Source organism: Rhodotorula toruloides, assembly GCF_000320785.1.
Source record: "Rhodotorula toruloides NP11 unplaced genomic scaffold Scaffold9, whole genome shotgun sequence".
In the NCBI taxonomy this organism is placed as follows: Eukaryota; Fungi; Basidiomycota; class Microbotryomycetes; order Sporidiobolales; family Sporidiobolaceae; genus Rhodotorula; species Rhodotorula toruloides.
In genome coordinates this window covers 309,955-332,513 of record NW_015622969.1, presented here as the reverse complement: position 1 = coordinate 332,513, position 22,559 = coordinate 309,955, and the positions used below count along the sequence as shown (strand labels likewise).

The window sequence follows — 22,559 nt, the reverse complement described above, 5'->3', positions numbered from 1 at the left end:
CACGCAAGTCAAGGTTCGCAGCGCTGACGGCTGGAGGGCGAAGGGGAGAGCAAAGGCGACAAGGACGAGCAAGCGAGCGGATGCAAGCAGGAGCGGCCGGGGTGGCGATCCTGGTTCGTGCGGGCCGGCAGCCTTATATGCATAGCGAGGCACGCAACTCGTGGCCCCCTAGAAGATGAAAACCCCGCAGCGCTTCGAGTGCCCGCCTCTGCGGGCGAAAGTGGCGCGACGAGGAAACCCCCGACGGCGAAGGTGCGCTGCCGTGCAGGGCAGGTGTGATGAGCCGAGCCGTACGGATACGCTGATCGAGAACTGGAGAACAATGGCCATCGATAGCGCAAGTGTTGAAACGCCAACCTCGCCATTCTCCGACCGAGTCCACGCTGCTTGCGCTGGGCACGCTGCGTGCTCAGCTAATGGGACGCATGGGTCCGCCGTTGGCCTCTACCCTCCGCCGTCCAGCACGCAGTCCTTCCTCTTCAGCAAAGAGCTTATCCTCCGTCCAGCAGCAGAATTTAAGGAGAGTCGGCGTCCAACCCGTCGACGGGAGCAGCCCGCCCGCCGGCTTCGGGAGCGTCGAGCTGGCAGGGGAGCGCTGGTGCTGCTGCTCCTGCTGCCGTCGCGCATTCGAGCGTCGCAAGATCGCAAGGCGAAGATCACCAGAGAGCACAGGCCATGCACCAGACTCCGCGAGGGCCCAAAGCGGCATGCGCGCTTCGCTCGCTCGTCGGTGCTGTACCACCAACAGGTGCATCAACACGTTCCCCCCGAGTGTTCCCAGCGACCACCAAACGCAGCGAAAGGCAGGAACGAGGAGCGAGAGACAGAGCGGAGTCTCCGTCCGTCTCGCTCGCTCGCCAAGGAAGAATTTGCAGCGTCGGACGGCAGCCCGACCAGCAGCTGCGGACGCCCGTCTCACCCGACTTCTCGTCCGGCGCCGTTCGTCCGGTACGAGAGGCCTGGTGTTCTTCGCTTCCTCGCTCGCTGCCGCCCTGCGACTCCAACTCTCCCATTTCTCGCGCTCGTGTCATGCACCCGACTGCGCGCAAGCGACAGAAGCTCGAGCGCACGGCCGCGAGCGACGGCGGCAACCTTGTCGAGGCGCTGTCCCGACTTCGAGCCCAGGCAGCCTTCTTCGCCGCACCCGGCACAGACGCAGGCGAGCTCCAGCGCGAAATCTCGACACTCAACCAGCGCATCGCTGCCTTTGAGGGCGCGCTCGCGCAGGCCGAGGCGGGTGAGGTCGACAGGCTCATCGGTCGCGGGTGGAAGGACGAGTTGGACGGGACGGGCACGCTGCTGTGGAACAAGTCGACTGCGCTCAAGCTCGCACAGGATGACGATGGGCAGGACCAGCGCGTCAAGCTCGGCGTCGTGGCCAGCCGTGCGCTCCAACTCGTTTGCTCCCCTCGAAACGAAGCTGACCTCGCTCCACTTCAGTTCGCCACGCCGGCTATCGCCTGATCCGCCTCGGTGCTCTTGAGCCTCTCACGACCGAGGGTACGCCCGACGCGAAGGGCTCGCGAGCGAGGCCGAACTCACTTCGCGCCTTCTCCCAAACAGCTCGTCTTTCGCACCTCTCGCTCGCAACCAAGACTGCCTCTGCTTTCCTCGACGCCAGCCAGACGAGCAAGGCAGACAAGCTCCTCGTCGACGCAGCCGCCCTCGCTGCCGACCTCGACGACGAACCCGCTCAAGATCCTGCTTTCCTCTCGGAGCGCGCCAAAGCCCTCCTCGCTCACTACTGCTGCCGCATCCGCTCAGCCAACGCGAGCGGCGTCGACACTATTGCTTGCTGGGTTCGCGAAAAAGCGCGAGACCTGGTCCAGCAGGGGAACCTCCCGCGCCGGGAGGTCCGCCCAGAAGCGCATGTCAAGTGCGAGCTTCTTGCTTACTCTCCGTTCTTCCAGACCGACAAAGTCGCCCGTGTTGCCTACGAGGTCGGAGCTGCTGCCATTGCAGGCGAGAAAGGCGCTGCGGGACAAGACAGCAGCTCTGCCATCGACTGGCTGCAATGCGCGCTCGCTGTTCTCGAACGCGACGGTCAAGACGACGCTTCGCGCGCGCTGCAGGTGCGTTGACCGTTCAGTTCAGTGAGCAGGTGGCCGGAGCGCGCTGAGAAACTTGGGATCCTCCAGCTCGCTACCCTCAAGACTCTCGCTCAAGCCTATCTCGTCGCAACGCCTTCGCCCGAACACTGGGAAAAAGCGGAGGAGACGATCAAGCAAGCCCTTGTGCGTGGTTAGCCTGCGCGAAGTACTGCGCCGTTCTGATCGTGATTGCGCAGGATCTTGAACCGTCCGCTTCGCTCGCTCGCCGCCTTGTCAAGCTTGTCATCGCTCGCAACGGCAGCGATGCTGAGATTACGCAAGGTGCGTTGTCTTGCTAAGGTCGTCAAGTCGTCAGCTAAAGGCAAGCTGCGCAGCCTGCCTTGCCGCCTTCAAGGTCATCTCGCAGAACCAGGATGAGATCAGGCGGTGCGTCTCGACCCGCTTGCCGACATCGTTTGCTGACAGGTTCCCGCCTCTACAGCCTGATCGCGACGCTTGAAGCCCTCCCTGCGTCGAAGTACACCCGCTCGTCCTAGGGTCCGGGGCTCAAGTCTGACATCTTCCCCTTCTTAGGCGCCCTCTCCGCTCCCAGCTTCTCACAGATGCCGTCGAGATGCTCAGCACTGACGCCAGCAACGCCGGCGCGAACAGCTTGGTCATCTCGCAGATCCTCCTCGCCTCGTTCGTGCAGGCGCAGGACACCGACAAGCGTCACCTCGTCAAGATGCTCGAGAGGCTCGACAAGAGTGCGTGCATCTGCACTTCCTGCAGACTGAGATGCTGATGTCTTCGCTTTGGCAGACATGCCCGCCTTCCGCCTCGACGCGAACGACGCCTTCACCTGCATGACCTACGTCTGGCGCCACGGGGAGAAGGCTGCACAGGACCGTCGTCCGTCCGATGCAATCGGCTGGTTCTTGCTTGTCCAGCACGCCGCTTTCGGTTCGCTGGAGACGAAGGTCAAGGCCAAGGTCCTCAGGTTCGTCAAAGCTTCGTCTGCTTTGCGTCGGCTGAGCTTGACGTACTCGGTTGCAGGAAAGCGGTCGTCGAGATGCTGTCGGAGAAGGACTCGGCTAGCGCTCAAAAGGTCCTGCAAGACCCGGTCCTGCTCGAAGACGTCGCGAAGAACCACTTCCTCCGCTTCCGCTCCTTCCTCGACGAGCCAAGCAAAGGTGCCTTTCGCTCGGTCACGTTGGCTCGTGCACCACTGATCATTGAATGGCTAGCAGCTCTCGCCTGCCTGCAAGCAATGACCCAATCCTCCGACTTCTCGCCCAAACTCCTCATGTGGGCGCACAAAATCGCTTCGGAGCAGGGCAAGCAGGACCTCGCGGCCAGGATCCTTTCGATAGTCGGTCAAGTCTGCAGCGAAGGTGCGGTCGCAGACGGAACCGATATCGACTTGATGACCTTGACCCGGTGAGCTGGAAGTGCGACTTCGTCAAGGGCGAGCGAGTACTGAGTCTTTTCCGCGATCTGGGAGTGCAATCGCTCGCAAGCACCTCGACGCTCTCGCCAAAACGTCGCCCGAGGACCAGTCCGCACCGCTTTCCTCGCTGCCCACCCCGACACGCCTAACGCTTACTAATTCGTACAGGGAAACGAGCGTCCGCGCCCTCGTCAAGCAGCTCGAAGCCGGTGCGCGGCACGTACTTCCCGACCGAGTGCGAGCCATGCTGACCACAGGTACGCAGGCTACGACCTCGCTCGCTCACTCGCCGGTCAAAACGATCCGGCTTCTTTGCGCAAAGACCTCGCCTGGTTCTACAAGACAGGTGCATGGGCTCGTCATCAACCTTTCGTCCGCGCTAACGTGGCGGCGTGCAGCCTTCAACCACTGCGTGGAGCACGGCGCCGGCTGGAGCAGCGAACTCTCGACGGCCGTCTTCGCCATCACCGCCAAGCTGATCGAATTCGACCTCGAGCTCGCCAAGATTTCGGATCCTGTCCTCAAGGGTAAGCTCGTTGCTTGCAGGCTCGCGACGTTTCGCGAGAGGGTCGCCTCGGCGCGCAAGGCAAAGGGGGAGAAGAAGGTGTGTTCGCCCTTTACGCCCGCCTGCCTGCTCGAGCGTCATGTTTGACCATGGTGTGCAGACCGAAGAGTACCGCCAGCTTCTCGCCGAGGCCGACAAGCTCATCAAGCAACTCGAACGCTCGCCGGCTTCTCAGTCTGAGAAGGCCAACGAGTTGCTCGCCGCTGCGTACGCCCTGAAGGTCGAAGCGCATGCTGAGCTCGACGAATGGAGCTCCCTCGTCTCGTTTGTCGATGTAAGTGAGCATGCGCTCGGCCACCGCGGAGGAGAAGCTGACCTTCACGCCGCAGGCCGCCGAACTTTCGACCTCTCGCTTGCCCATCTCGGTCGTCAAGCTCGTCGTCGACAGGGCGACCTCGACCGCCTCGACCTGTCCTGCCGATGCGATGTCGAAGATCCTTCGCAAGACGCTCGCGATCCTCTACAGCAGGAGGGAGGTCGAGATGTGCGTCCACTACCTGTTCAGCTCTAGCCCACGTGGTTGAAACGAAGCGCTGATGGCTCGCACGATGCGGACGTACAGCGCTGAGATGGCTCTCTGGCTTCGCCTCATCGTCTCGGTCCTCATCCACCGCAACGACCGCGACCAGGCACTCGCCTACGTCGAGAACGCCGCGCACTTCATCGCGCAGCACCAGGTGCGATCGCGCAGTGCTTTCGCAAAGCCGCTGTGCGACTGACTTTCCTCGTTCTTCGACTCGACAGGACGATTTTCCGGAGGACGAGGCGAACTGGTTCGTCCACCTCATCCCTTCGACTCTACGCCTCGCACCCCACGAATCTTGACTCTTTCCTCTTTCTACAGGATGCTCGCGACGGCCTGGGACGAAGGTACACCCATCTCTCTCTCCTTTCTCCCGCCTCGCAGAGCTGACGCTCGATGCTTTCCCCGATCGCGCAGGCCTCGACTTGTTCGCTTCCGCCTCCCCCATCGCAGGCGAGAAGTGGTGCTCACTTGGCTTGAACATCGCGAAGACTCTTGAGGGAGTCACGGAGGCCGAGGCACTCGAATCGGGACTTGCAAAGCAGGCGCGTCCGGTCTCTATCGAGTACTGGGTCGTCCGACTGACGAGGAACTGCCCGCGAACAGATGGAGACGAACCTCGCGGAGCTCAAGTCGAGGTACGGCGGGAGCGGGAGCGAGGCGGGCGGAGACGAAGACGTCGAGATGGCCTGACGCGCTTGTCGTCGCTTGTTGACGGTAGAGGCGGGATGGAGTCGCTTTGCAAGAACGCTTGAACTTCCCCCGCAGCTGATCTCGAGAGGAAGGCCGGAGAGGAGATGAAAGGTAAGATATCGAACGAGTGTTGCAGTGTCTTTGTACACGTCCCAGTCAGGAGAAGGAGACGAAGAGAAGAAGGGAGAGACTGTCCGTAGAGGCGACAAAGGTAGGAAGAGATCGGTAAGACGGAAGCTGGAGAAGTCGAGATAGAACGAAGGCGGAAGAGGCGAAGGAGAGTGTCGATAAGGGGAAGCGAGCGACGAGTCGAGGCGGCCTGCGCAACGACGTGCCGATGGTATGATAGCCGAGACGATAAGACCGATGGCGAAACCGTCCCCTGCCTCCTGATCGAACTCCTCCTTCGCTCGACATCTTCCGCCAGACGCAACCTCTTCGCGCAGCTCGCGGCGATTAGACGAGGACCGCCATCGCGCCCGCACCAGCCGCACCGACGACCGCCGCAATGACCGCGCCCAGCACACCACCCTCGACGTTCCTTCCCGCCGCGCTCTTCCCGCTCGACTGAGCATTCGCGGCGCTTCCGCCCGTCGCCGTGTTCGAGGCGTACGAGACGGTAGCCGAGATGGAGCCTGATGCGCCGGACGAGAGGGGGATCGAGAGAGAGGCATCGGTTGAGACCGCGGTGGGGGCGGCGAGCGAGACCGACAGTGTGCCGGCGACGTATTGCGAGAAGTTCTGGTAGCACGCGCGCGCGGTCAGTAAATGCGCGAGTATGAGAGGGAATGGGCGCAGAGACGCACGGGGTAGGTGTACTCCTTCTCGACATACGGCTGGGTGTTGTTGTACGCAACGCCGATGGGGACGATGTTCTTGAAGGCAGCCTTGATCTTCGGGTAGTTCTCCATCATGAGCGCCATGGTGTCGTTGTTGAGCTCGTGCGTGAGGACGATGGTGCCGTTGTTCGCGAAAGTCCCGTTCTGGCCGGCCTTGATAATGTCGGCGTAGTTGGCCTCGATCTGCGAGCGCGGCAGCGTCGCGATCTCGTAGTCGAACGTGTTGTCCCTCCAGATCTGCGTCTGCATGCCGAGCGAGTTGGCGATATAACGGACCCGGTCGTCGACGTCGCCGTAGGGAGGTCGCCAGCACTGGACGGTGACGCCAAGGACGTCCTTGATCGCTTTCTTCGAGTAGTAGAGTTCGGCGAAGACCTGCTCGTTCGTGAGGGACGTCATGTAGCGGTGAGACCAGGTGTGGGCGCAGCTGTGGGACGAGGGTCAGATTGGGCGTTTCGGGAGGAGGTGCGAGAGACGGGACGCACATCTCGTGGCCGTCGGCAAGACCGCGCTGAGCCTCGAGAGGCCAGTCGAGGACGTTCGAGCCGATGTAGAACATCGTGGCTGAGCGCGACGGAAGCAACGAGTCAGTCGACGACTTCGGGAACTCGAGACGGTCGCCCGAACGCACCCTTCTGCTTCTGCTCGTTCAGGAAATCGTAGAACGCGTTGTGCGAGCAGTTGGGTCCGTCATCGAGGGTGAAGCTGCGAGACCAACGGGGAGAAGGTCAGTTTCGCTCCTCGCAGGCGATGAGGGCGAAACGAGCTGGACGCACCCCCAAGTCTGCGGTTCGGGAACCATGTAGATGTCCTGAGGAAGGCCTGCGAGCTTGGGCGTGTGGCATTGCTTCCAGGTCCACCTGCGGATTCGAGAATCAAGATGAGCATGCGAGATCGGTTTCCAAGGCGAAGGTACGGAGCGCACCAGCAGTCGGGGTCCACAGCGCCGTTGTCTGCATCAAGGAAAGGAGTCAGGACGATCTAGAGATGACAGGGCTGGCGGGGACAGCAGGGCGAAGGAGCGAGGACGAACAGTTGACGCCGGTGAAGTCGCCCGTGGGCTGCGTTCAAGCGAAACGATCAGCCTTGTTCCGCCATCAAACCAGAGAACGCAAGAGACGCACGGTGCCCTTGGGGTTGATCTTGGGGATCGAGCCATTGAGCGCGTTGAAGAGCGAGACGACCTGGGGTTGGGCGGTCCTGTACGGCGCGAGCCTCGGTCAACCCTGCATTCCCAAGATAGGCCTCGCTGTCCACACTGCGCCCTCGAATACGCCCCGTCGAGCGCGGGTGCAAGAATAGCGACGGCAGGGTTCGGTGTTTGGGCTCACGAGAGGTTGGCGATTTGCCAGATGGGCGGGAACACCTTCTGCGCTTGCTGTGGGCGGGTGTGTGCATTGTCAGCAGTCTTCCTGGCCACGCACGAGCATCGAACTCACCAAGGCAGCGACGGGCGGGTAGCTGTACACCTGGCACTCCTGAGCAGGGTTGGTGACCTTGGCCGCGCTCGCCTCGTCGGTCCTCGTCGCGGTCTGGACGGTCGGCGCAGCGGCTGCAGGGCCCGTCGCGACCGTGGCAGCGCCCGCAGGCGCCGAAGCGAGCGCACTCGACGCGGCGGCGCGGGCGGCAATCGCGTTCTTGCGGATGAGCTGGAACTCCTTCTCGGTGCCACAAGCGACGGCGAGAGATGCGCCCGATGCGACTGCTAGAGCGAGAGCTGCGCGCATCTTGGATAGCTGTACAGACGAAGAGAGCGAGAGAGGAGCGAGGCGAACGGACGAGGGAGGGTCCCTGCTGGCCAACGCGCGCGGGGCCCGGGTGAAATTGCTGCGAATACAACGAACGCGCTAACTAAGGCCGCCATTACAACGGGTTGCTATTCTCGCATACAAGTATTCTTCAGGCGAGAGGAGCAAGGGAGGGATTCTGATTGGTGCGAAGACTCCGGCTACGATTCGCTACTTCGCAAGTGCATCGTTCGTACGAGGACGACTTTGCTCGACAAGACTTTGAAGAAGAGAAGGGCGTCCCCCTGAGCCGTCGGCACGCACAGCCGACCTCCCCACACCGACCGCTGCTCCACACTCTCCTCGTCGCTCTGCCAGCTTCACACCACTCGGGCGAGCTCGAACGCTTGTTCAGACTGCTGTTGGGATCCTACCGACTACCGACCTACCGTCAGCGACCCCTGCGAAGGGCCCGTCAAACACCCCCGCCTATACCCCTCTCCCTCGTCCCGCACCAGCAACATGGCCGAAGTAGACATGTGCGCGCCTCGAGGACTCTGACCTGACCCGCGCTGACACTAGCACATGCTCAGCCACCCCGTCATTAAGGCTCGCACGAATGACGAAGCGGTCCTAAACCGCCATTCCCGCAACTTCACCCAGAATTCTGCGAATGGCGGCGCCAAAGCAATGCTTTTCGCCGCCGGTCTCAAGGAGGAAGACATGGACAAGCCGCAAATCGGCATCGGCAGCGTCTGGTACCAGGGCAATCCCTGCAACAACCACCTCGACGACCTCGGGAAGAAAGTCCAGGAGGGATGCGCTCTCGAGGGTCTTGTTGGACTGAGGCATGCTACCGTTGGCGTCAGCGACGGGATGACGCAGAGCACCCCCGGGATGAGCTACTCGCTGCCGTCGCGCGACCTCATCGCCGACTCGCTCGAACTGATCGTTCAGGCGCAGGCCTACGACGCTGCCGTTCACAGTGCGTCGACCCGCTATTTTCTGCCTTACACCGAGGTCTGTCAGCGACGAATGCATTCGTCCAAGTGAGCTGACTATCGTGGGTTGCGCGGTCGAACAGTCTCCGGCTGCGGTTCGTCTACGTTTCCCTGTTCTCTCGCCCCTGCTCACTCAGCCCCCGTGCAGACAAGAACATGCCCGGAACCTTCATGGCCGCCGTCCGCCACAACAAGCCGACAATCCTCGTCGTTCGTCCTCCCTTCTCATCCTAACCTTCGCAACTCGCGCTGACCTCGTCCGACTGCTTGTCGCCACAGTATGGCGGAACGATTCTCCCTGGGAAGGCGCATGAGGATTGCCCGGCGCTGGGACTCAAGGTTGGTGATCCGCTCAACATCGCCGGTGAGTACAGCTTCGACCTTCTTCACCTCTTCCTTCCAGAAGTCCGCTCGGCGGAGGTACTGACTGCATCGACGCCGTAGACGTCCTCGAGGGCTACGGTTCCGTCCTCACGGGCAAGATCTCGGAAGCCGAACACCAATCCATCATCCGCGCTGCGTGCCCGGGCTCAGGCGGTTGCGGCGGAATGTTCACGGCCAGCACAATGGCGTCGACCCTCGAGGTCCTCGGCATGACCCTCCCTTACTCTGCTTCGACGCCGGCCGAGTATCCGCAGAAGTTGCAGGAATGTCTGAGGGTTCCGAAGGTGCTGAAGGAGCTGATTAGGAAGGACTTCAAGCCTTTGTGCGTCTTCGGTCAACCCATAAGGGGCCCATGGAGCTGACAGGCGAAGGTCGACAGGGACATCGTGACTCGCCAGTCTTTCCTCAATGCCATCACCATCGTCAACGTTCTTGGCGGCTCAACGAATGCCGTCTTGCACCTCCTTGCTATGGCGCGCTCGGCCAACATCGAGCTCACCATTGACGACTTTAGGACGGTGCGTCGCGCTTCCCTCCTGCTTCAGAACAGCTTCTTACGCACACTCCCTCAGATTGCGGATCGCACGCCCGTGCTCGGCAACTTCAAGCCCTCTGGGCAGTACATGATGGAGGTGCGCTCGTCGGGCGTCAAGCAGCAACATCCCGAGTTGACCTCCCCAAACTCGCAGGACTTGCACAACATCGGCGGAATTCCCGCTGTCGTCAAGTTCCTCCTCAAGGAGACCGACTTGCTTGATGGGTCGACGATGACCGTTACGGGCCAAACCCTAGCCGAGAACGTCGCAGACGGTTCGTCCTCCTTCCTTTCGTGCGTTCCTCCAGCTGACCTTTGCTTCCTCGTAGCTCCCGACCTCGACTTTGCGACACAGTCGATCATCACGCCTCTCGCATCGCCCATCAAATCCACAGGACACATCTGCATCCTGCGCGGCTCGCTCGCGCCCAACTCGGCCGTCGCGAAAATTACCGGCAAGGAAGGTCTGTCGTTCTCTGGACCGGCGGTCGTCTTTGATGCGGAGGCGCCGTTCTATGGAGCGTTGGAGAGGGGGGAAGTCAAGGAGGGGATGGTCGTGGTACTGCGGTACCTCGGACCGAAGGGCGGACCTGGGTGAGCTCGGCTTCGCTTCCATGGCCTCCTCTACTGCTAACGCACTTCGTCAAACTGTGTAGGATGCCGGAAACGCTCGGGCCGACCGCTGCAATCATGGGCGCTGGACTTGGTGGCAAAGTCGCGCTCATCAGCGACGGACGCTTCTCGGGCGCCTCGCGCGGCTTCATCGTCGGTCACGTCACTCCCGAAGGTTCGTACTACCTTCTACCTCCCGCTCTGGGCCGGATGAGCCATACTAACCCGTCTACCTGCGCAGCTGCCGTAGGCGGCCCCATCGGCCTCGTCCGCGACGGCGACCACATCACCATCGACGCGGTCAACAAGACTATCGACGTTGCGCTCAGGGAGGAGGAGTTGGCGGAGAGGAAGAAGAGCTGGACGCCGCCTGAACCGAGGTACAAGCGTGGAGTCTTGTATCGCTACGCGAGGGTGCGTCGCGCTCCGTCTTGCGCTTCCTTGCAGCAGGTCGATTCTCTGACTATGCTTGCGCTCGCAGGACGTCAAGGGCGCCGAGCTCGGCGCATATACCGACTGAAGAAGCGGGTCGAGAAGGCCAAAGGATTGTAGATAGCCTGCCAAAGACTGACCTCACTTCGCTTGCCTTGCCGTGATCGCTTGAGAGCTTAAGAGTAACTCTTTGCTCGGATGTTGCGGAGCAGAAGCCCAGTCGAAAGGAAGAGCGCTACTCTCGTACGCTCAACCCATCCCCGGCAAACTCGGCCACTCCCCGTCCTCCTGCAATAACGCGCCCCACTCGTCCGTCATCAACGAGTCACACCAGCCTTGCCACTCTGTCTGCAGCCAGTCTGGTAGCGCGCCTTCGGTCGGGGGAAGAGGCGGGATGGCAAGCGAGAGAGGGACTGGGAAGGTTGTCGGCGGAGAGGAGGTTGCAGAGACGTCGGCGGATGCGAAAGGAAGTGGTTCCTGCGCGAAAGTGGTCGCGGGAAGAGCGGGCGAGACGGAGTTGGCGGACGAGATGGTAGCGGAAGCTGTTCGAGCAGCGTCAGCTATGAATTTTATGGCGAGCTGACATGAAGATGCACCCGAGGAGTCCGTCACCGTGGTAGTCATCGCCGGCGCGAGGGGCACAGGCGAAGCCTGCCGAGTCGCCCGCCCGCTCGACACGCCCAGAATCGCCTGCTCCACCTCCTTCCCCTTCGCCCCAGCCGAGGGGACGTGCCGCCTCGCCGCAGCCTGCCACAGCAGAAACGCAACCTTGTGAACCTTGTGACGAGTCGCAAGCGGACCGTCCTTGATGCGCGAAGCCCAGGTGAAGAGGCCCTTGTTGACGGCTTCGAGGGCGCTGAGGTTGCGTAGGTCGCCGGTCTTGACGTGCTGGAAGAACCTACAGGGGGTAAATCAGCAGTGCCAAAGGTGTAGGGGAAAGGAAGTGAGCGCACTGGACGGACGCTGTCGCAACGTATCGAGGTCAACGAGTCGCTGGAGATCACAAAGAGAAGCCGAACGCACCCGACATCGTCAGCGCATAGAAAGCCGTATGCGAGATACTCAACACGCCCGGCGTCTGCAGCAGCCAGTCGATTGTGAGCTGCGTGCGGTTGACGACGGCGAACCAGCGAGCAGGCGAAGGTCGGAAGGCGATGCCGGAGGGTACGTCGCGATCTTGCTTGACGAAGGGGCGGAGGAAGATGCTCTGCGAAGGAGCACAACGTCAGAAAGGCTTTGCCGGCGAAGAGCGTGAGATTCCGGCTCGCCTCGAAGCAGGACAGCAAGGCGTGCAGGTAACCCGCTTGGACGGACGAGTCGGATCCGGCGAACTGCAACGACTCGGGTATCCGCGCGAGCCAGACATCGAAGTCGGTCAGGATCGTGCGCAGTTGCTGATCCGTTGTTCGGCCCAGTCGCATCCGGTTGAGGGCGCGCACTGCAGCTTCTTTCGTCAGTCGAAGCTGATTGCCATCGGCCAAAGGAAGGTACGCACCAGCGCGCTTCAGCAGCACGGCGAGCTTGAACTGCTCGACTAGATGGCGGTCTTGGTCGAACGGTTCCGACAGGTAGTCGTAGCAGTCGTCCAAGTCGATGATGCCGGGCTGACCGGAGCGAGCCGAGTACCTGCGAGCGCGCCGTCGCTTGTCAGTACCTCAAAGAGCTACGATAGAGGGCGGAGGGACGCACCAGCTATCGGAAAAGACGCAGCACATCCATACCCTCGTCCTCCGATTCCGCTCCGCCGTCGAGAGGTTCGCAGGCGGTCGACGGTGCAGACCGATGTCTTGCGACATCCGGACTGCGGCACTGGAGCGCATGAAGACGCGCGAGCCGGCGATGGCGTGGTTCGAGCCGTGAAGTTCGGGGCTTTGCGACATGACGAGGATGGCCTACGCGTACACTCGTCAGCGACAATTATGATGTAGTAACGATAAAAGGTTTGCGTACTTGTACGTTATCGAGCGAAGAATGCGAGAACGGATCAAACATCTCGACCGCCGTCGCGAGATGTGCCCTTACGTTATGGAAAAACTCGTACGGGTACTTCTCTGACAGCGCGGCGATGGCGCAGATGCTGAGGATGGCGAAGGGCGAGAGGGTGTCGAAGGAAGCGAGTTCTTCTTGCGAGTAGACGGGAAAGAGCGGCTGGACGTGTTTGGCGTAGTAGCGGATCACTAGCAGGTGAAACGTCAGCGAGTAGCGTGGAATGCGATCGGGGAGTGTACGCACGGTCAAGCACAAGTTCGCTCGTCAATTCCCCATGTGCCCGATGTACCGCCATCCCTCCCCCTCCGCCCGTCTGTATCGAGCCGTCGTGCCTATGCGCCAGTCCAAACTGTCTCGCAGCAACTTGCAAGTCTTCGGAAGGCTGGAGTTGTGCGAAGAAGTGGGTGAGAGAGGTTTCGCCTGTGTAGGGGGAGGGGTAAGCGAGGAAGGGGGAGGACAAGGCGGAGGAGTGGCGCACCGAGGACTCGCACGACTGGTGTATCTGCTTCTTCGTCTTCTGGCGAGGTCGCCCGCTCGTGCATGCGCTTCGAGACTCGGTCAACGCTGGAGAAGGCGGAACGTCAGCGAGAAAGTCGGAAGAAACAGCTGGACGACGGAGACGTACCACTTCGCCAGCATATCAAGTCCAGCAAAACTCCCCGTGAACGGCCGCGACGCCGTCTCCAGAGTCTCAACGAGCGGAGCGTCTGGCAAAGCGTTGGTAGCGGGCGAAGAGAAGGAGAAGTCGTTCGTGCCGATCTCGAGCGCTTCGAGCTTGGCTTTCTTCCGGGCGTCCATGCGTGCTGGTTGGATCGCTTCGCAGGTGAGGCCGCGCTACGAATGGGAATGTAGGTCAGCGAGCGACTCGAGCTGAAACGAAAGGAGGGAGACGGCGCACCTTTTGGCAACCGAAGCAGAACGGTGGGTCGCGGTCCGGCATGTACTCGCATTTGAGCTTGTGAGCACGACAGTAATCGCAGCTGGACGCACGCATGACGAATCTTCAGAACCCTCGTGGTCGGGACGAGCAGTGAGGAGGAGGGACCACTCACGCCCTGGGGTTCTTCTTCCGCTTCTTGCGCTCGCCCTGACCATCTGTTCCTCCTACTCCACCGTTCTCCGTCCCATACGCGTTCGTCCCGCCGTTATTGGGCGATGCCGACTCGGTAGAAGGTCCGGGAGAGGTGAAGACGGAGTGGGCGGTAGCGGCGGTCGTTGATCCGGCTGGTGAGCTGTCCAGCATCGTAAGCGAGCAGTAGCAACAAGTTCCGAGCGTTCCGACAGCGTGCAGAGTGTCGGAAAGGAAGCAACGCGGTCGCTCGAGTAAAGGCGTCCCGAGCAGGTAGCCGACCACGAGTTGTCCCCTCCCGGGCAGTCGACGAGAATATAGGCAGACGCAACAGCCTCGCTCGTGAAGGTACCGTACCATCCGAGTTCGCCCCAGGCTGGACAAGACCCAGTACGAGCCAGATCCGAGCGAGAATGCGAAAGAGATGTTACAACACGACAACCCGGCCTGACTGCCCTACCAGAACTTCCACCAGCTCTTCCCACTGCTCTTCAAGCCATCCGAACCAACCACCACCGGTCCTGCCCGCGCGACCGCCAATTCCCGCTCCAGCTCCTCAACCTTCTTCCCCAAGTCTTCCGCCTGCTTCTCCCGCGACAAGTACATGTAGCCGGTCTCGAGGGCGTAGTAGACGATTGAACCGAGTGCAAGGCAGTGCAGCATCGAAGGAATGAGGTTGCGGTAGAACTCTGAGGTCGCGTTTCGCGGTTTCGGCGTGCGGAGGGGTTGTTGGGGGTCGTGCGGGAAGCGAGGATCAGTCGAGGGGTCCGCTGGAGGTGTCGCATATCTTCGCGTGAGAAGCAGCTGCGCTGCTGGCCGTGTTCGTGCTCGTAGAGAGGGGATGAAGGTGGGGACAGTCGAGCGGGCGCTGTGAGAGGCGGGCGGTCAGCGGGCGTTCATGAAGGCCTGGACATGATCCACTCACCTCTTGAGCGCTGTTGACGAGTGTACAGCCCGGCTCAGCATGGTGATGTGATTTGCTCAGGATTGAGGAGCGACTTCGCCTCCAGGCGACCCTTGGGGCGCGCCATGACAGGCTGCTCGCTAGAACGCACGGCGACAAGGTTGCAGAGCTTCAACAAGCCTCGCTGAGTTGTGCTGGACGTGTCGCAGCGTCTCCCAAGCGGCTCGCCCGCTCCTGTTTCTCCTCATCAGTTTGCGACAAGGAGGAGGCCATACCGGCACTCCTCACCTACAGGGACGCGATACAATGCGCTTGCGGTCTCGATGGAGTCTCCTGCTTGTGCTCCGGCACTCGCCAACCGAGAAAGGCGCGCTCGGGACGCCCGAACGCGTCCTCTTGGTCCTTGGCGAAGTGCGAGGGTCCATCGTTTGGCATTGTCGCGCTCTCTCTTCCTCTTGCTTCCTGTTCGACTCTGCTTGTGCTTCTGACTGCTCCGTGGTATCTACCTGTGCGACCCACTTCTCGCACGACGTCTGGTCTCGCCATCCTCGTCCCATTCTACCTCACCAAACATCGGCTTGTCCGCGCACGAGCACACATTTCCGCCATGAAGTGGCTCGTCCTCGCATCCCTCGCGATCTCTCTCGCTCAGGCGCAGATCCACCGCGTCGCACCACACGCAGACCTCGCCAAACGCCAAGCCGCTTCCACTTCGTCGACTTCGCATGCCGCTGCGACTCGAACGGCGACGGGTGCAGCGACGGCGACGAGGAGTCCTGCGCAGACGGGTGGTGGAGGAGCTGTGCCTTCCAGCCCGCTCGCATCTCTGTGCGTCGTCCATCTCTCCTCTCTCTCGGGCACGCACGGTTCTCGTCGCCAAGGAGCAGAAAGCATACACTCGCAACTATTGCTGACTTCTCATCGTAATCACAGATCTAAGATCGGTACCGCAACGACGGCAGAGGCGACGCGGCCGTTGCCCACGACTTTCGCCGCAGGAGCGACCCCACCTGTTAAGGGTGCTCCTCCCCTGCCTGCGAGTGCGTCCTCGTGTCGAAGGCTCGAGCGATTACGACTGACCGACATCCACGCTGTGCAGTCAACCAGCTCAACCCGGCTCACTACCCTCCACTCGACCGAATCCCTCCTCTCGACTCGCCCGAGGTCAAACAATGGCTGAGCGAGATCGACCTCTCCAACATCCCCAGCGTCAACCCCACCGCCATCGGCGGCTGCGCGAACGCGACGAACGCCCAGGCTATCAAGGATGGTGGCGCGGACGGAAACTGCTGGTGGACTTGCGGCGGTTGCTCGAGAGCGAGCGATATCACTTACTGCCCAAACAAGAACGACTGGGGCGCATCGTTTGACGACGGACCCTCGCCGTACACGCCTCGCCTCCTCAACCTCCTCGAGTCGCAGAACTTGAAGTCGACCTTCTTCATCGTCGGCTCGCGCGCACTTTCGAGACCTGAGATGGTACAGGCCGAGTACATGCTTGGTCACCAGCTCTCGATCCATACGTGGTCGCACTCGAGCTTGACGACGCTGTCGAACGAGGAGATCGTCGCCGAGCTTGGGTGGACGAAGAAGGTGATCCACGATATCACCGGTGTCTCGCCGAACGTGCGTTCGCCTTTCATTCTCTCGAGAGCTCAACTGACAACCTGTGACCGAGCAGACCATGCGCCCGCCCTTTGGCGACATCGACGACCGCGTCCGCTACATCGCGCTTCAGATGGGCCTCCGACCGGTCATCTGGACGCAGTACCAGGACCAAGTCTTCGACACGCGCGACTGGCAAATCGGCGGCGGCGTCGTCAACGCGACAGGCGTCTACAACACCTTCAACAACTTCCTCACCCACGCCGTGCAGAACTTGCCGAACGGATTCATCGTCCTTGCGCACGACCTTTACCAGCAGTCTGTCGACCTCGCTGTTGACTACATCTTGCCCGGCGTCATCAATGCTGGTCAGCTCAAGATCAAGACTATCGGTGCTTGCCTCGGCGAGTCGCCAGAACAGCTCTGTGCGTACCATCTGAACGACGCTCGTCGCGCCTCACGGCTGACGGTCCCGTCCTTGCAGACATTGAGACCGCCTCGAACGCGTCTTCAGCCGACGCGGACCCACTCCTCCAAACCACCTCGACCTTCGTCGGAGCGACCGGTACCGGCTTCGTTCCAGGCATCGCACTCGAAGCTCAGCAGACGAGTGGCGCGGCGAGCGGGTCCAGCAAGGGCAAGAACCTGGAGGCGTCGAAATCTGGCAGCTCGGCAAACGCGCAGCAGACGGGCAATACGAGCGGCGCGACGGCGGTCAAGGCGGGCGCGGGTGGGCTCTTTGCGGCGTCGATGCTTGCGCTGGCGTACCTTTTCTAGTTCTCGTCCTCCGATAGACGGCTGTTCCTCTTCGCTCGTTTCCTTGTCCTCACTATCGCCTCTCTCACGTTTCTATCGCGGACGTCCGGCTCCCCTCTCTCGGCGCAGACACTCGCGCAGTGCATTCTCGCTCGTTCTAAACATACTCAGGCCATGCTGATATTGCGAGAGGCGGTTCTACGCATCAAACACCGTGATTGTCGGGCGGAAGGGCGTGTTGCTGCGTTGGAAGCGCTCGATTAGCCAGCTTCTCGCGAGCCAGGGAGGCGGGGACGCACCCAGGATACACCTTGATCGGGATCGAGCATTCGACCGTCTCGACCTTCGCCGGCACGAGCACCGCGCTCCCGTTCCCGAACGGACTCTGCTGTCCTCGAGCGAGCGACATGCTCGGCGTCGGCCTGTGATGCGCGCCGCTCGCAGCTTTCTGCAGCGGACCTGGAGCGGGAGGAGGCTCGGGCATTGCGCTCGAGAACAGCACCGGTACGTAGCCCAGGTCGGGAACGGCGCGGTACGAGATGTGCTGGACGGGTGTGGGTTCGCCAGCTCGAGGAGGGACGGGCATGAGGTGCGCTGCGCCCGAGGGCGGAATGGGAGGCGGCGGAGGAAGGGTGACAGGAACCGCGGGCTCAAAGCCGTAGGCGAAAGACTTGGATCGACCGTGTCGCGGGGGGGTCGAAGTCCCGCCGTTGGGGGAGCTGCGACCGCCTGAGCCACTTGCCCCGAGTGCCGCTGCAAGTCGTCGCGGCGTGATGTTGGGCGTCGCGCCGGCGGAAGCTTCGGGAGAGGGCGGGATGACGAGGAGGGAAAGCCGAACGGACCACTGCAGCTTGACGCCACTCGTGCCGAAGTCAGGCGTGGCGCCAGAGGGGATGGCGAGAGCAAAGCCGAGTCGTGCGGCGTCGAGGGTCATCTCGTGGTGTTCGGCGTGCAAGCGACGAGTGATCTGTCGCATGCGAGGGGCGGGCATGGTCGAGATGGATGTTTCGACGAGCTCGTGCGTCTCGAGTCGTGCCGAGACCTGCAGATGCGAGCATGAGCTGCGGGATTGTGCGGTTTCAACACGAGGGGTACGCACGCGCAAGACACGTCCCTCTCCGCCGTTCAGCAGGATCGAGCCGTTCACCGTCTCGCCAAGCCGATACGCAGACTTGACCAGTGTCAAGCTCGCCACTTGGTAGCCATCCTTGTTGATGTCGTACGAGACTGCGCGACTTGGTTGTCAGCCTTGGTCCAGTATCGTGCATCTTCGTCCGGGTCGCACCTTTTTGCGAGTTCCGCGAGACGATCTCGACTGCGGCCTTGCAACCCTCCGCCTCATCGACATCGAGCCCGAATGCCTCAATCGCTTTGCCGCCACCGCCGCGATGCGAGCTCATCTCTGGCCGAAGGGACGGCGGAGCTTCCATCAGCGTTGGCGAGCGCGTCGCCTCGAGGGTTGGCGAAAGACTCGGGTTCTGAACGATCTCGGGAGAGTTCGAGGCGACGGAGGAGAGCAGGTTGACAGCATAGGATTCGAAGTCGTCTTTGCCGGTGTCTGCAAGGCGATCGGTCAGTCGCACCGAAAGGGCGACTCGGACGGACAGTCTGCAACTCACCGGGTCGCTGCAGCTTTGTCACCGCGACTGCCGTCTCCTTCTTGTCCTGCACGTCCGCCGTGATCGCCTCGTCTTGCTGGAAGATGACTGGGTTCGTCAAGTCGTAGAACGGCCGAGCGCCGGTCACTGCAGCCGAGTAGGTCAGCAAGAAGATTGCCACGCGCAAGCGGTGTGCACTCACCGCCCACATGGTTGTACACCCGGATCGGTACTCGCATGACGCGGCTAACGGACGGTTTCCCCTGCGCCTTCGGGACCGGACGAACGTCGTCTGCTTCATGCTTGAGCGAGATCGGACCGAGCGAGATGCGGTTCGAACCGACAACAAGATGGTAGTTAAACTTGATCGCCTTGCCGCGGAACGAGGGTGGCAGGTCGGCGGGAATGCGGATGCTGAAGGTGACTGCAAGTCACGACGTCAAGGTCAGCAAGATTGCGCGAAGGAAACGAGGCGCCGCAGCTCACAGCTCTTGCTCTGCCCGGGCTGGAGGACGAGGTCCACAGCTAGGATGCTCGGCGGGCAAGACAGCGTCGGAACGCTTCTGTCCTTGATCGCGCGGTCCTTCCGCTCCTCAAGACTTGCCGCTCCTCGAGGATCCTCTGTCGCCATGCCAGCGCCGCCACCTGGTCCCGCACTCCCTCCTTGGTTCGCGCCGCCTCTTCCCCAGCCCAACCACTCTCTCCAGCCGCTGCCTGTCCGTCTATCTTCCAGCGTACCGCCGCCGACTCCAACACCTCCTGTACCGCCCGCCAGTAATCGCTTCACCTCGAGGAACTCGGCCGGCTTGATGAGCGATTCGTCGACCTCGAACGTTCCTTCGAGATGCGCGAAAGCCCAGAGCACGGCGAGCGTATTCGGCGGGTGCAGAAGGGATGGCGAAGCCGGTTCGGGTTCGTGACCGTAAGAGATCGCGCGGTTGCGATCTTGAACGGGTCGGAGGAAGGCGGAAGGAGCCGAGGCAATGCGATTCGTGAGGGGTCCTGCCTTCTGTGTCGCATGGTGCGAGTACTTCGCCTCCAGTACAGACTCCATCGTGTCATTCTGTCCCATACCATAGAAGCCGTTCCCGCTCGTGTTGGCTTCGTTGGCGTCGTAGTCGGAGTCTGAGTCGTCGGAAGCGAGCGTGAGGGACGAGACTCGAGCTCGCGAGTTCACGGCGTAGGGAAGATTTGATGGAGTGCGCTGATGGCCGAAGGTCGGTCTTCGAGGAAAGTGAGCAGGAGCAGGGGCTGAGGAGGACTCGGAGACGGGGAAAGCTGCATCGTCGGGAAAGTTTGGCTGTTGTCGGTCAATGGGCGAGCTTTCCTCGTCAATTGGCGGTGCCCGACCTGCAGAACAAAGCTCTTCAGGACAGGTCGCGTTGACTCGGCGCGCATGGAGCGCACCTTGCTGCCCAGCTGCCCGCAAGTCGTTCTCGCTCCGCTGACCCGCCAGTCCGCCTCCTGCAATGCTGCCTCCAAATCTTGACTTCGCATGTCCTCCTGCCATTCGACCTCCTTCAGGCGCACCAGATGGCGCCGTGAAGTTTCTCCCGCCTGCCTCGCCGTTCGCTGCTCCCCGCCCGTTGTGCAAAAGCAGATCCGGCGAGCTGACCGCCACGCTCTGTGCTCGCGCATGCCCGCCTCCAAGCAATCCAGGCCGTCGAGGACCGTTTCCGTAGAGACCGCCGCCACGAGAAGGAGGAACGGCGAGTGAGAGTGTTGGAGGTGCCGCTGGAGGCTTGCCGATAAGCCCCTTGCGAGTGGGTAGTGAAGGCGGTGAAGAAGACGTGGAAGGAGATGAAGGGCCGCTCGCAGTCGGATGAGGCGGACGAAGAGACCCGGTCGAAGAGGTGCTCGAGAAGACTGGTCTGCGCGGCGATGTCGGCGGCGAGGCGAGATCCGTGGCCGACGCGCTCGCTGCAGCGCTCAAGCTCGGATGGGAAACACGTCCGCTCGACGCTGTTCGGCCGAATGAAGGGGGAGATGCAGGCGACTGGTTCTGGCGAGGCCAAGCATCGCGTGCGGGTCCTGCCTGGCTCGCGCTCGTTCGCCATGAGCCCAGTTGTACCGAAGAGGCTGTCCTCGCGTGTCCAGGTGAAGCGTACGGCGAGCGCTGAGCCGGTGAGGAGGGATGTGGGGTCGTCGAGGTGGAGGGTTCTGGGGCGGGAGGATGCGTGTTTCGGAAGGTGATGGTCGCAGTGAAGACCTCTCCTGCGAAGAAGGCGCTCGCGGACGGACTGACTGTCACGCTCAAGCCGGGTTGCGGCGCCATCGACTCTCGCGACCTGGGAGGACGAGGGGTCAGTCAACTTGGCGCGAGCGCAATCTGACGGCAAACAGGCGCACTGTCCTAGTTCAGTAAAGCTCGAATAACCCCCTCGAGCAAGCGCAAGCGTAAACAGCGAAGTGTAGAAGCGAGAGAAGCGGAGTTGGGCGTGGCAGGAGGAGGTGTGGCCGACAACTCGCTTCGTAGGACTTGCTGGGCGTTGCAGTGTAGCGAGAGCAGTCTGAAAAGCAAAGTGGAGCGTCTCGCTCGGCTTTCAGCGGGCGCGGCAAGGCAGGAGACCCTCCTCGCTGGGTTCGACGGCGTCTGATGCGCTCGTCTACGCAAGCGGTGTATACCTGAAGCTGAAATAGGTATGTCTACGCCTCCTGAGTCTATTCGTCGCCTATGCCTCGAGTGGCAGCTTCACCCGCGCCCACCAGACCTCCCAATCGCTCTTCCGCATCCCAACCTTCCGCATCAACGCATTGCTGGCTAGATTGTCCGCATGCACGTAGCAGAACGCTGCGGCGCTCCGCCACTCCGGCTCGACATGTCGTGGCGCCTCGGCGGGGGAGAACATGCGAGATATCCGTGTGCGAAGGACGAGAGCGCCGAGGCCGCGCTGGCGATGTGAAGAGGAGACATGAAGGGTGCCGATGGATCCGTCGCGGTGTGTTGTGCAATGAGCAAGGATGGAAGAGGGGGTCGATACGGCTGTAGAGTCGGTGGAAGAAGCCGTGGAACTGTCGACGGAGCGTAGGACGGTGGTGTAAGGCAGCCGGGTCGCGATGTAAGCCGGAGGATGTGGTACTTCGGATGTTGAGAGAATCTACGAGGTTGGATGTTTAAGACATTGGGACGTGAGGAAACAGCGTTCGAAGGAGACGTGAACTCACCTCTGCTACGTCTTCCTCCCTTCCCTGAGTCTCGACCACGCCTCCAGGTAACACAATACCTCCTTTCGTCGATCCGTTGACCGGTAAAGACTCGGCAACATCGTGCGGCAGAAGGTAGTGGATTTCCGAGTTTGAGAAAGGCTTGGTGTTGAAGAAGCGCTCGATGCAGGATGTCCAGATGTCCGGTATCGCTCCGATGCTTATACCTGAATGTGTGCGAGCTATCAGCATCCAACAGACCCGGCGTAAAGGAGTGAATCGCACGATCTCGACCTCCGTGATGCTCCAGCAGGTACAGCCGCAGCGCCCTTCCGACCAGCTCTTCGCCTTCCGACCTCTCCGCTTCACTCAGCGCCGTCTTCGCTTCGTATGAGCAGAAGAAGCGCAGCTGGTTGCCGAGGTCTGCGAGGATGAGCCAGGGAATCCGCCGTCGTCCTTCCTCGCCTCCTGCTTCTGCGCCAGGCGGAAAGGTGGCATAGACTGCGATAGGCTGTCCGGGGGTCTGCAGCGTCGAATACAGCGGGAGCGAGCGAGGGAGATGTGGTCGGAGGAGGTCGAGAAGTGGGGAGTGATTGTCGTGCGAGAAGAGCGCGACGGGGGCAGGTGCGATGGTCATGCTGGCCTTCTAGGCCGTGCTACAGTCGCCTCGAGAACGAGCCAGGCGTTCTAGCGGAGGGTGGGT

At 61.6% G+C, this 22,559-nt stretch overlaps 8 protein-coding genes across 8 annotated transcripts; 3 read left to right on the top strand and 5 right to left on the bottom strand.

Moving 5' to 3' along the window:
• Positions 1-1,029: 1,029 nt before the first annotated feature.
• On the top strand, positions 1,030-5,261 carry RHTO_08064 (meiosis specific protein SPO22; the record flags this gene model as incomplete). Its single annotated transcript, XM_016421718.1, has 23 exons — positions 1,030-1,384; positions 1,441-1,500; positions 1,564-1,853; positions 1,911-2,072; positions 2,139-2,234; positions 2,288-2,372; positions 2,426-2,477; positions 2,533-2,568; positions 2,625-2,797; positions 2,853-3,030; positions 3,087-3,223; positions 3,281-3,470; positions 3,535-3,588; positions 3,649-3,689; positions 3,746-3,826; positions 3,879-4,084; positions 4,146-4,319; positions 4,375-4,529; positions 4,608-4,722; positions 4,790-4,818; positions 4,890-4,915; positions 4,986-5,122; positions 5,175-5,261. The coding sequence occupies 23 exons, from the start codon at positions 1,030-1,032 to the stop codon at positions 5,259-5,261; spliced, it is 2,919 nt and encodes a 972-aa protein (XP_016273830.1).
• A 456-nt stretch (positions 5,262-5,717) lies between these two features.
• RHTO_08063 (chitin deacetylase, carbohydrate esterase family 4 protein) lies at positions 5,718-7,827 on the bottom strand (the record flags this gene model as incomplete). The annotated part of the gene is made up of 10 exons (XM_016421717.1): positions 5,718-6,002; positions 6,068-6,527; positions 6,586-6,664; positions 6,732-6,805; positions 6,877-6,960; positions 7,026-7,053; positions 7,134-7,161; positions 7,225-7,300; positions 7,432-7,478; positions 7,540-7,827. The coding sequence occupies 10 exons, from the start codon at positions 7,825-7,827 to the stop codon at positions 5,718-5,720; spliced, it is 1,449 nt and encodes a 482-aa protein (XP_016273829.1).
• Positions 7,828-8,349: 522 nt separating this feature from the next.
• On the top strand, positions 8,350-10,879 carry RHTO_08062 (dihydroxy-acid dehydratase; the record flags this gene model as incomplete). The annotated part of the gene is made up of 13 exons (XM_016421716.1): positions 8,350-8,366; positions 8,421-8,812; positions 8,912-8,923; positions 8,977-9,038; positions 9,108-9,192; positions 9,273-9,534; positions 9,592-9,730; positions 9,785-9,844; positions 9,902-10,022; positions 10,077-10,341; positions 10,404-10,534; positions 10,601-10,773; positions 10,841-10,879. 13 exons carry the CDS (start codon positions 8,350-8,352, stop codon positions 10,877-10,879), a joined length of 1,758 nt encoding a protein of 585 aa, XP_016273828.1.
• Positions 10,880-11,040: 161 nt separating this feature from the next.
• Positions 11,041-14,023, bottom strand: RHTO_08061 (Zn(2)-C6 fungal-type transcription factor; the record flags this gene model as incomplete). Its single annotated transcript, XM_016421715.1, has 13 exons — positions 11,041-11,333; positions 11,388-11,689; positions 11,745-11,754; positions 11,815-11,998; positions 12,102-12,229; positions 12,287-12,417; positions 12,481-12,683; positions 12,742-12,968; positions 13,024-13,200; positions 13,259-13,344; positions 13,406-13,614; positions 13,679-13,760; positions 13,833-14,023. The coding sequence occupies 13 exons, from the start codon at positions 14,021-14,023 to the stop codon at positions 11,041-11,043; spliced, it is 2,223 nt and encodes a 740-aa protein (XP_016273827.1).
• A 282-nt stretch (positions 14,024-14,305) lies between these two features.
• Positions 14,306-14,815, bottom strand: RHTO_08060 (uncharacterized protein; the record flags this gene model as incomplete). The annotated part of the gene is made up of 2 exons (XM_016421714.1): positions 14,306-14,717; positions 14,775-14,815. 2 exons carry the CDS (start codon positions 14,813-14,815, stop codon positions 14,306-14,308), a joined length of 453 nt encoding a protein of 150 aa, XP_016273826.1.
• Positions 14,816-15,360: 545 nt separating this feature from the next.
• Positions 15,361-17,135, top strand: RHTO_08059 (chitin deacetylase, carbohydrate esterase family 4 protein; the record flags this gene model as incomplete). Its single annotated transcript, XM_016421713.1, has 5 exons — positions 15,361-15,581; positions 15,687-15,793; positions 15,853-16,379; positions 16,435-16,783; positions 16,843-17,135. 5 exons carry the CDS (start codon positions 15,361-15,363, stop codon positions 17,133-17,135), a joined length of 1,497 nt encoding a protein of 498 aa, XP_016273825.1.
• A 177-nt stretch (positions 17,136-17,312) lies between these two features.
• RHTO_08058 (Rgp1 family protein) lies at positions 17,313-20,987 on the bottom strand (the record flags this gene model as incomplete). Its single annotated transcript, XM_016421712.1, has 8 exons — positions 17,313-17,355; positions 17,414-18,156; positions 18,214-18,341; positions 18,400-18,672; positions 18,734-18,859; positions 18,915-19,136; positions 19,199-20,062; positions 20,120-20,987. 8 exons carry the CDS (start codon positions 20,985-20,987, stop codon positions 17,313-17,315), a joined length of 3,267 nt encoding a protein of 1,088 aa, XP_016273824.1.
• Positions 20,988-21,384: 397 nt separating this feature from the next.
• On the bottom strand, positions 21,385-22,493 carry RHTO_08057 (GCN5-related N-acetyltransferase (GNAT); the record flags this gene model as incomplete). Its single annotated transcript, XM_016421711.1, has 3 exons — positions 21,385-21,810; positions 21,878-22,083; positions 22,142-22,493. The coding sequence occupies 3 exons, from the start codon at positions 22,491-22,493 to the stop codon at positions 21,385-21,387; spliced, it is 984 nt and encodes a 327-aa protein (XP_016273823.1).
• Positions 22,494-22,559: the final 66 nt, after the last annotated feature.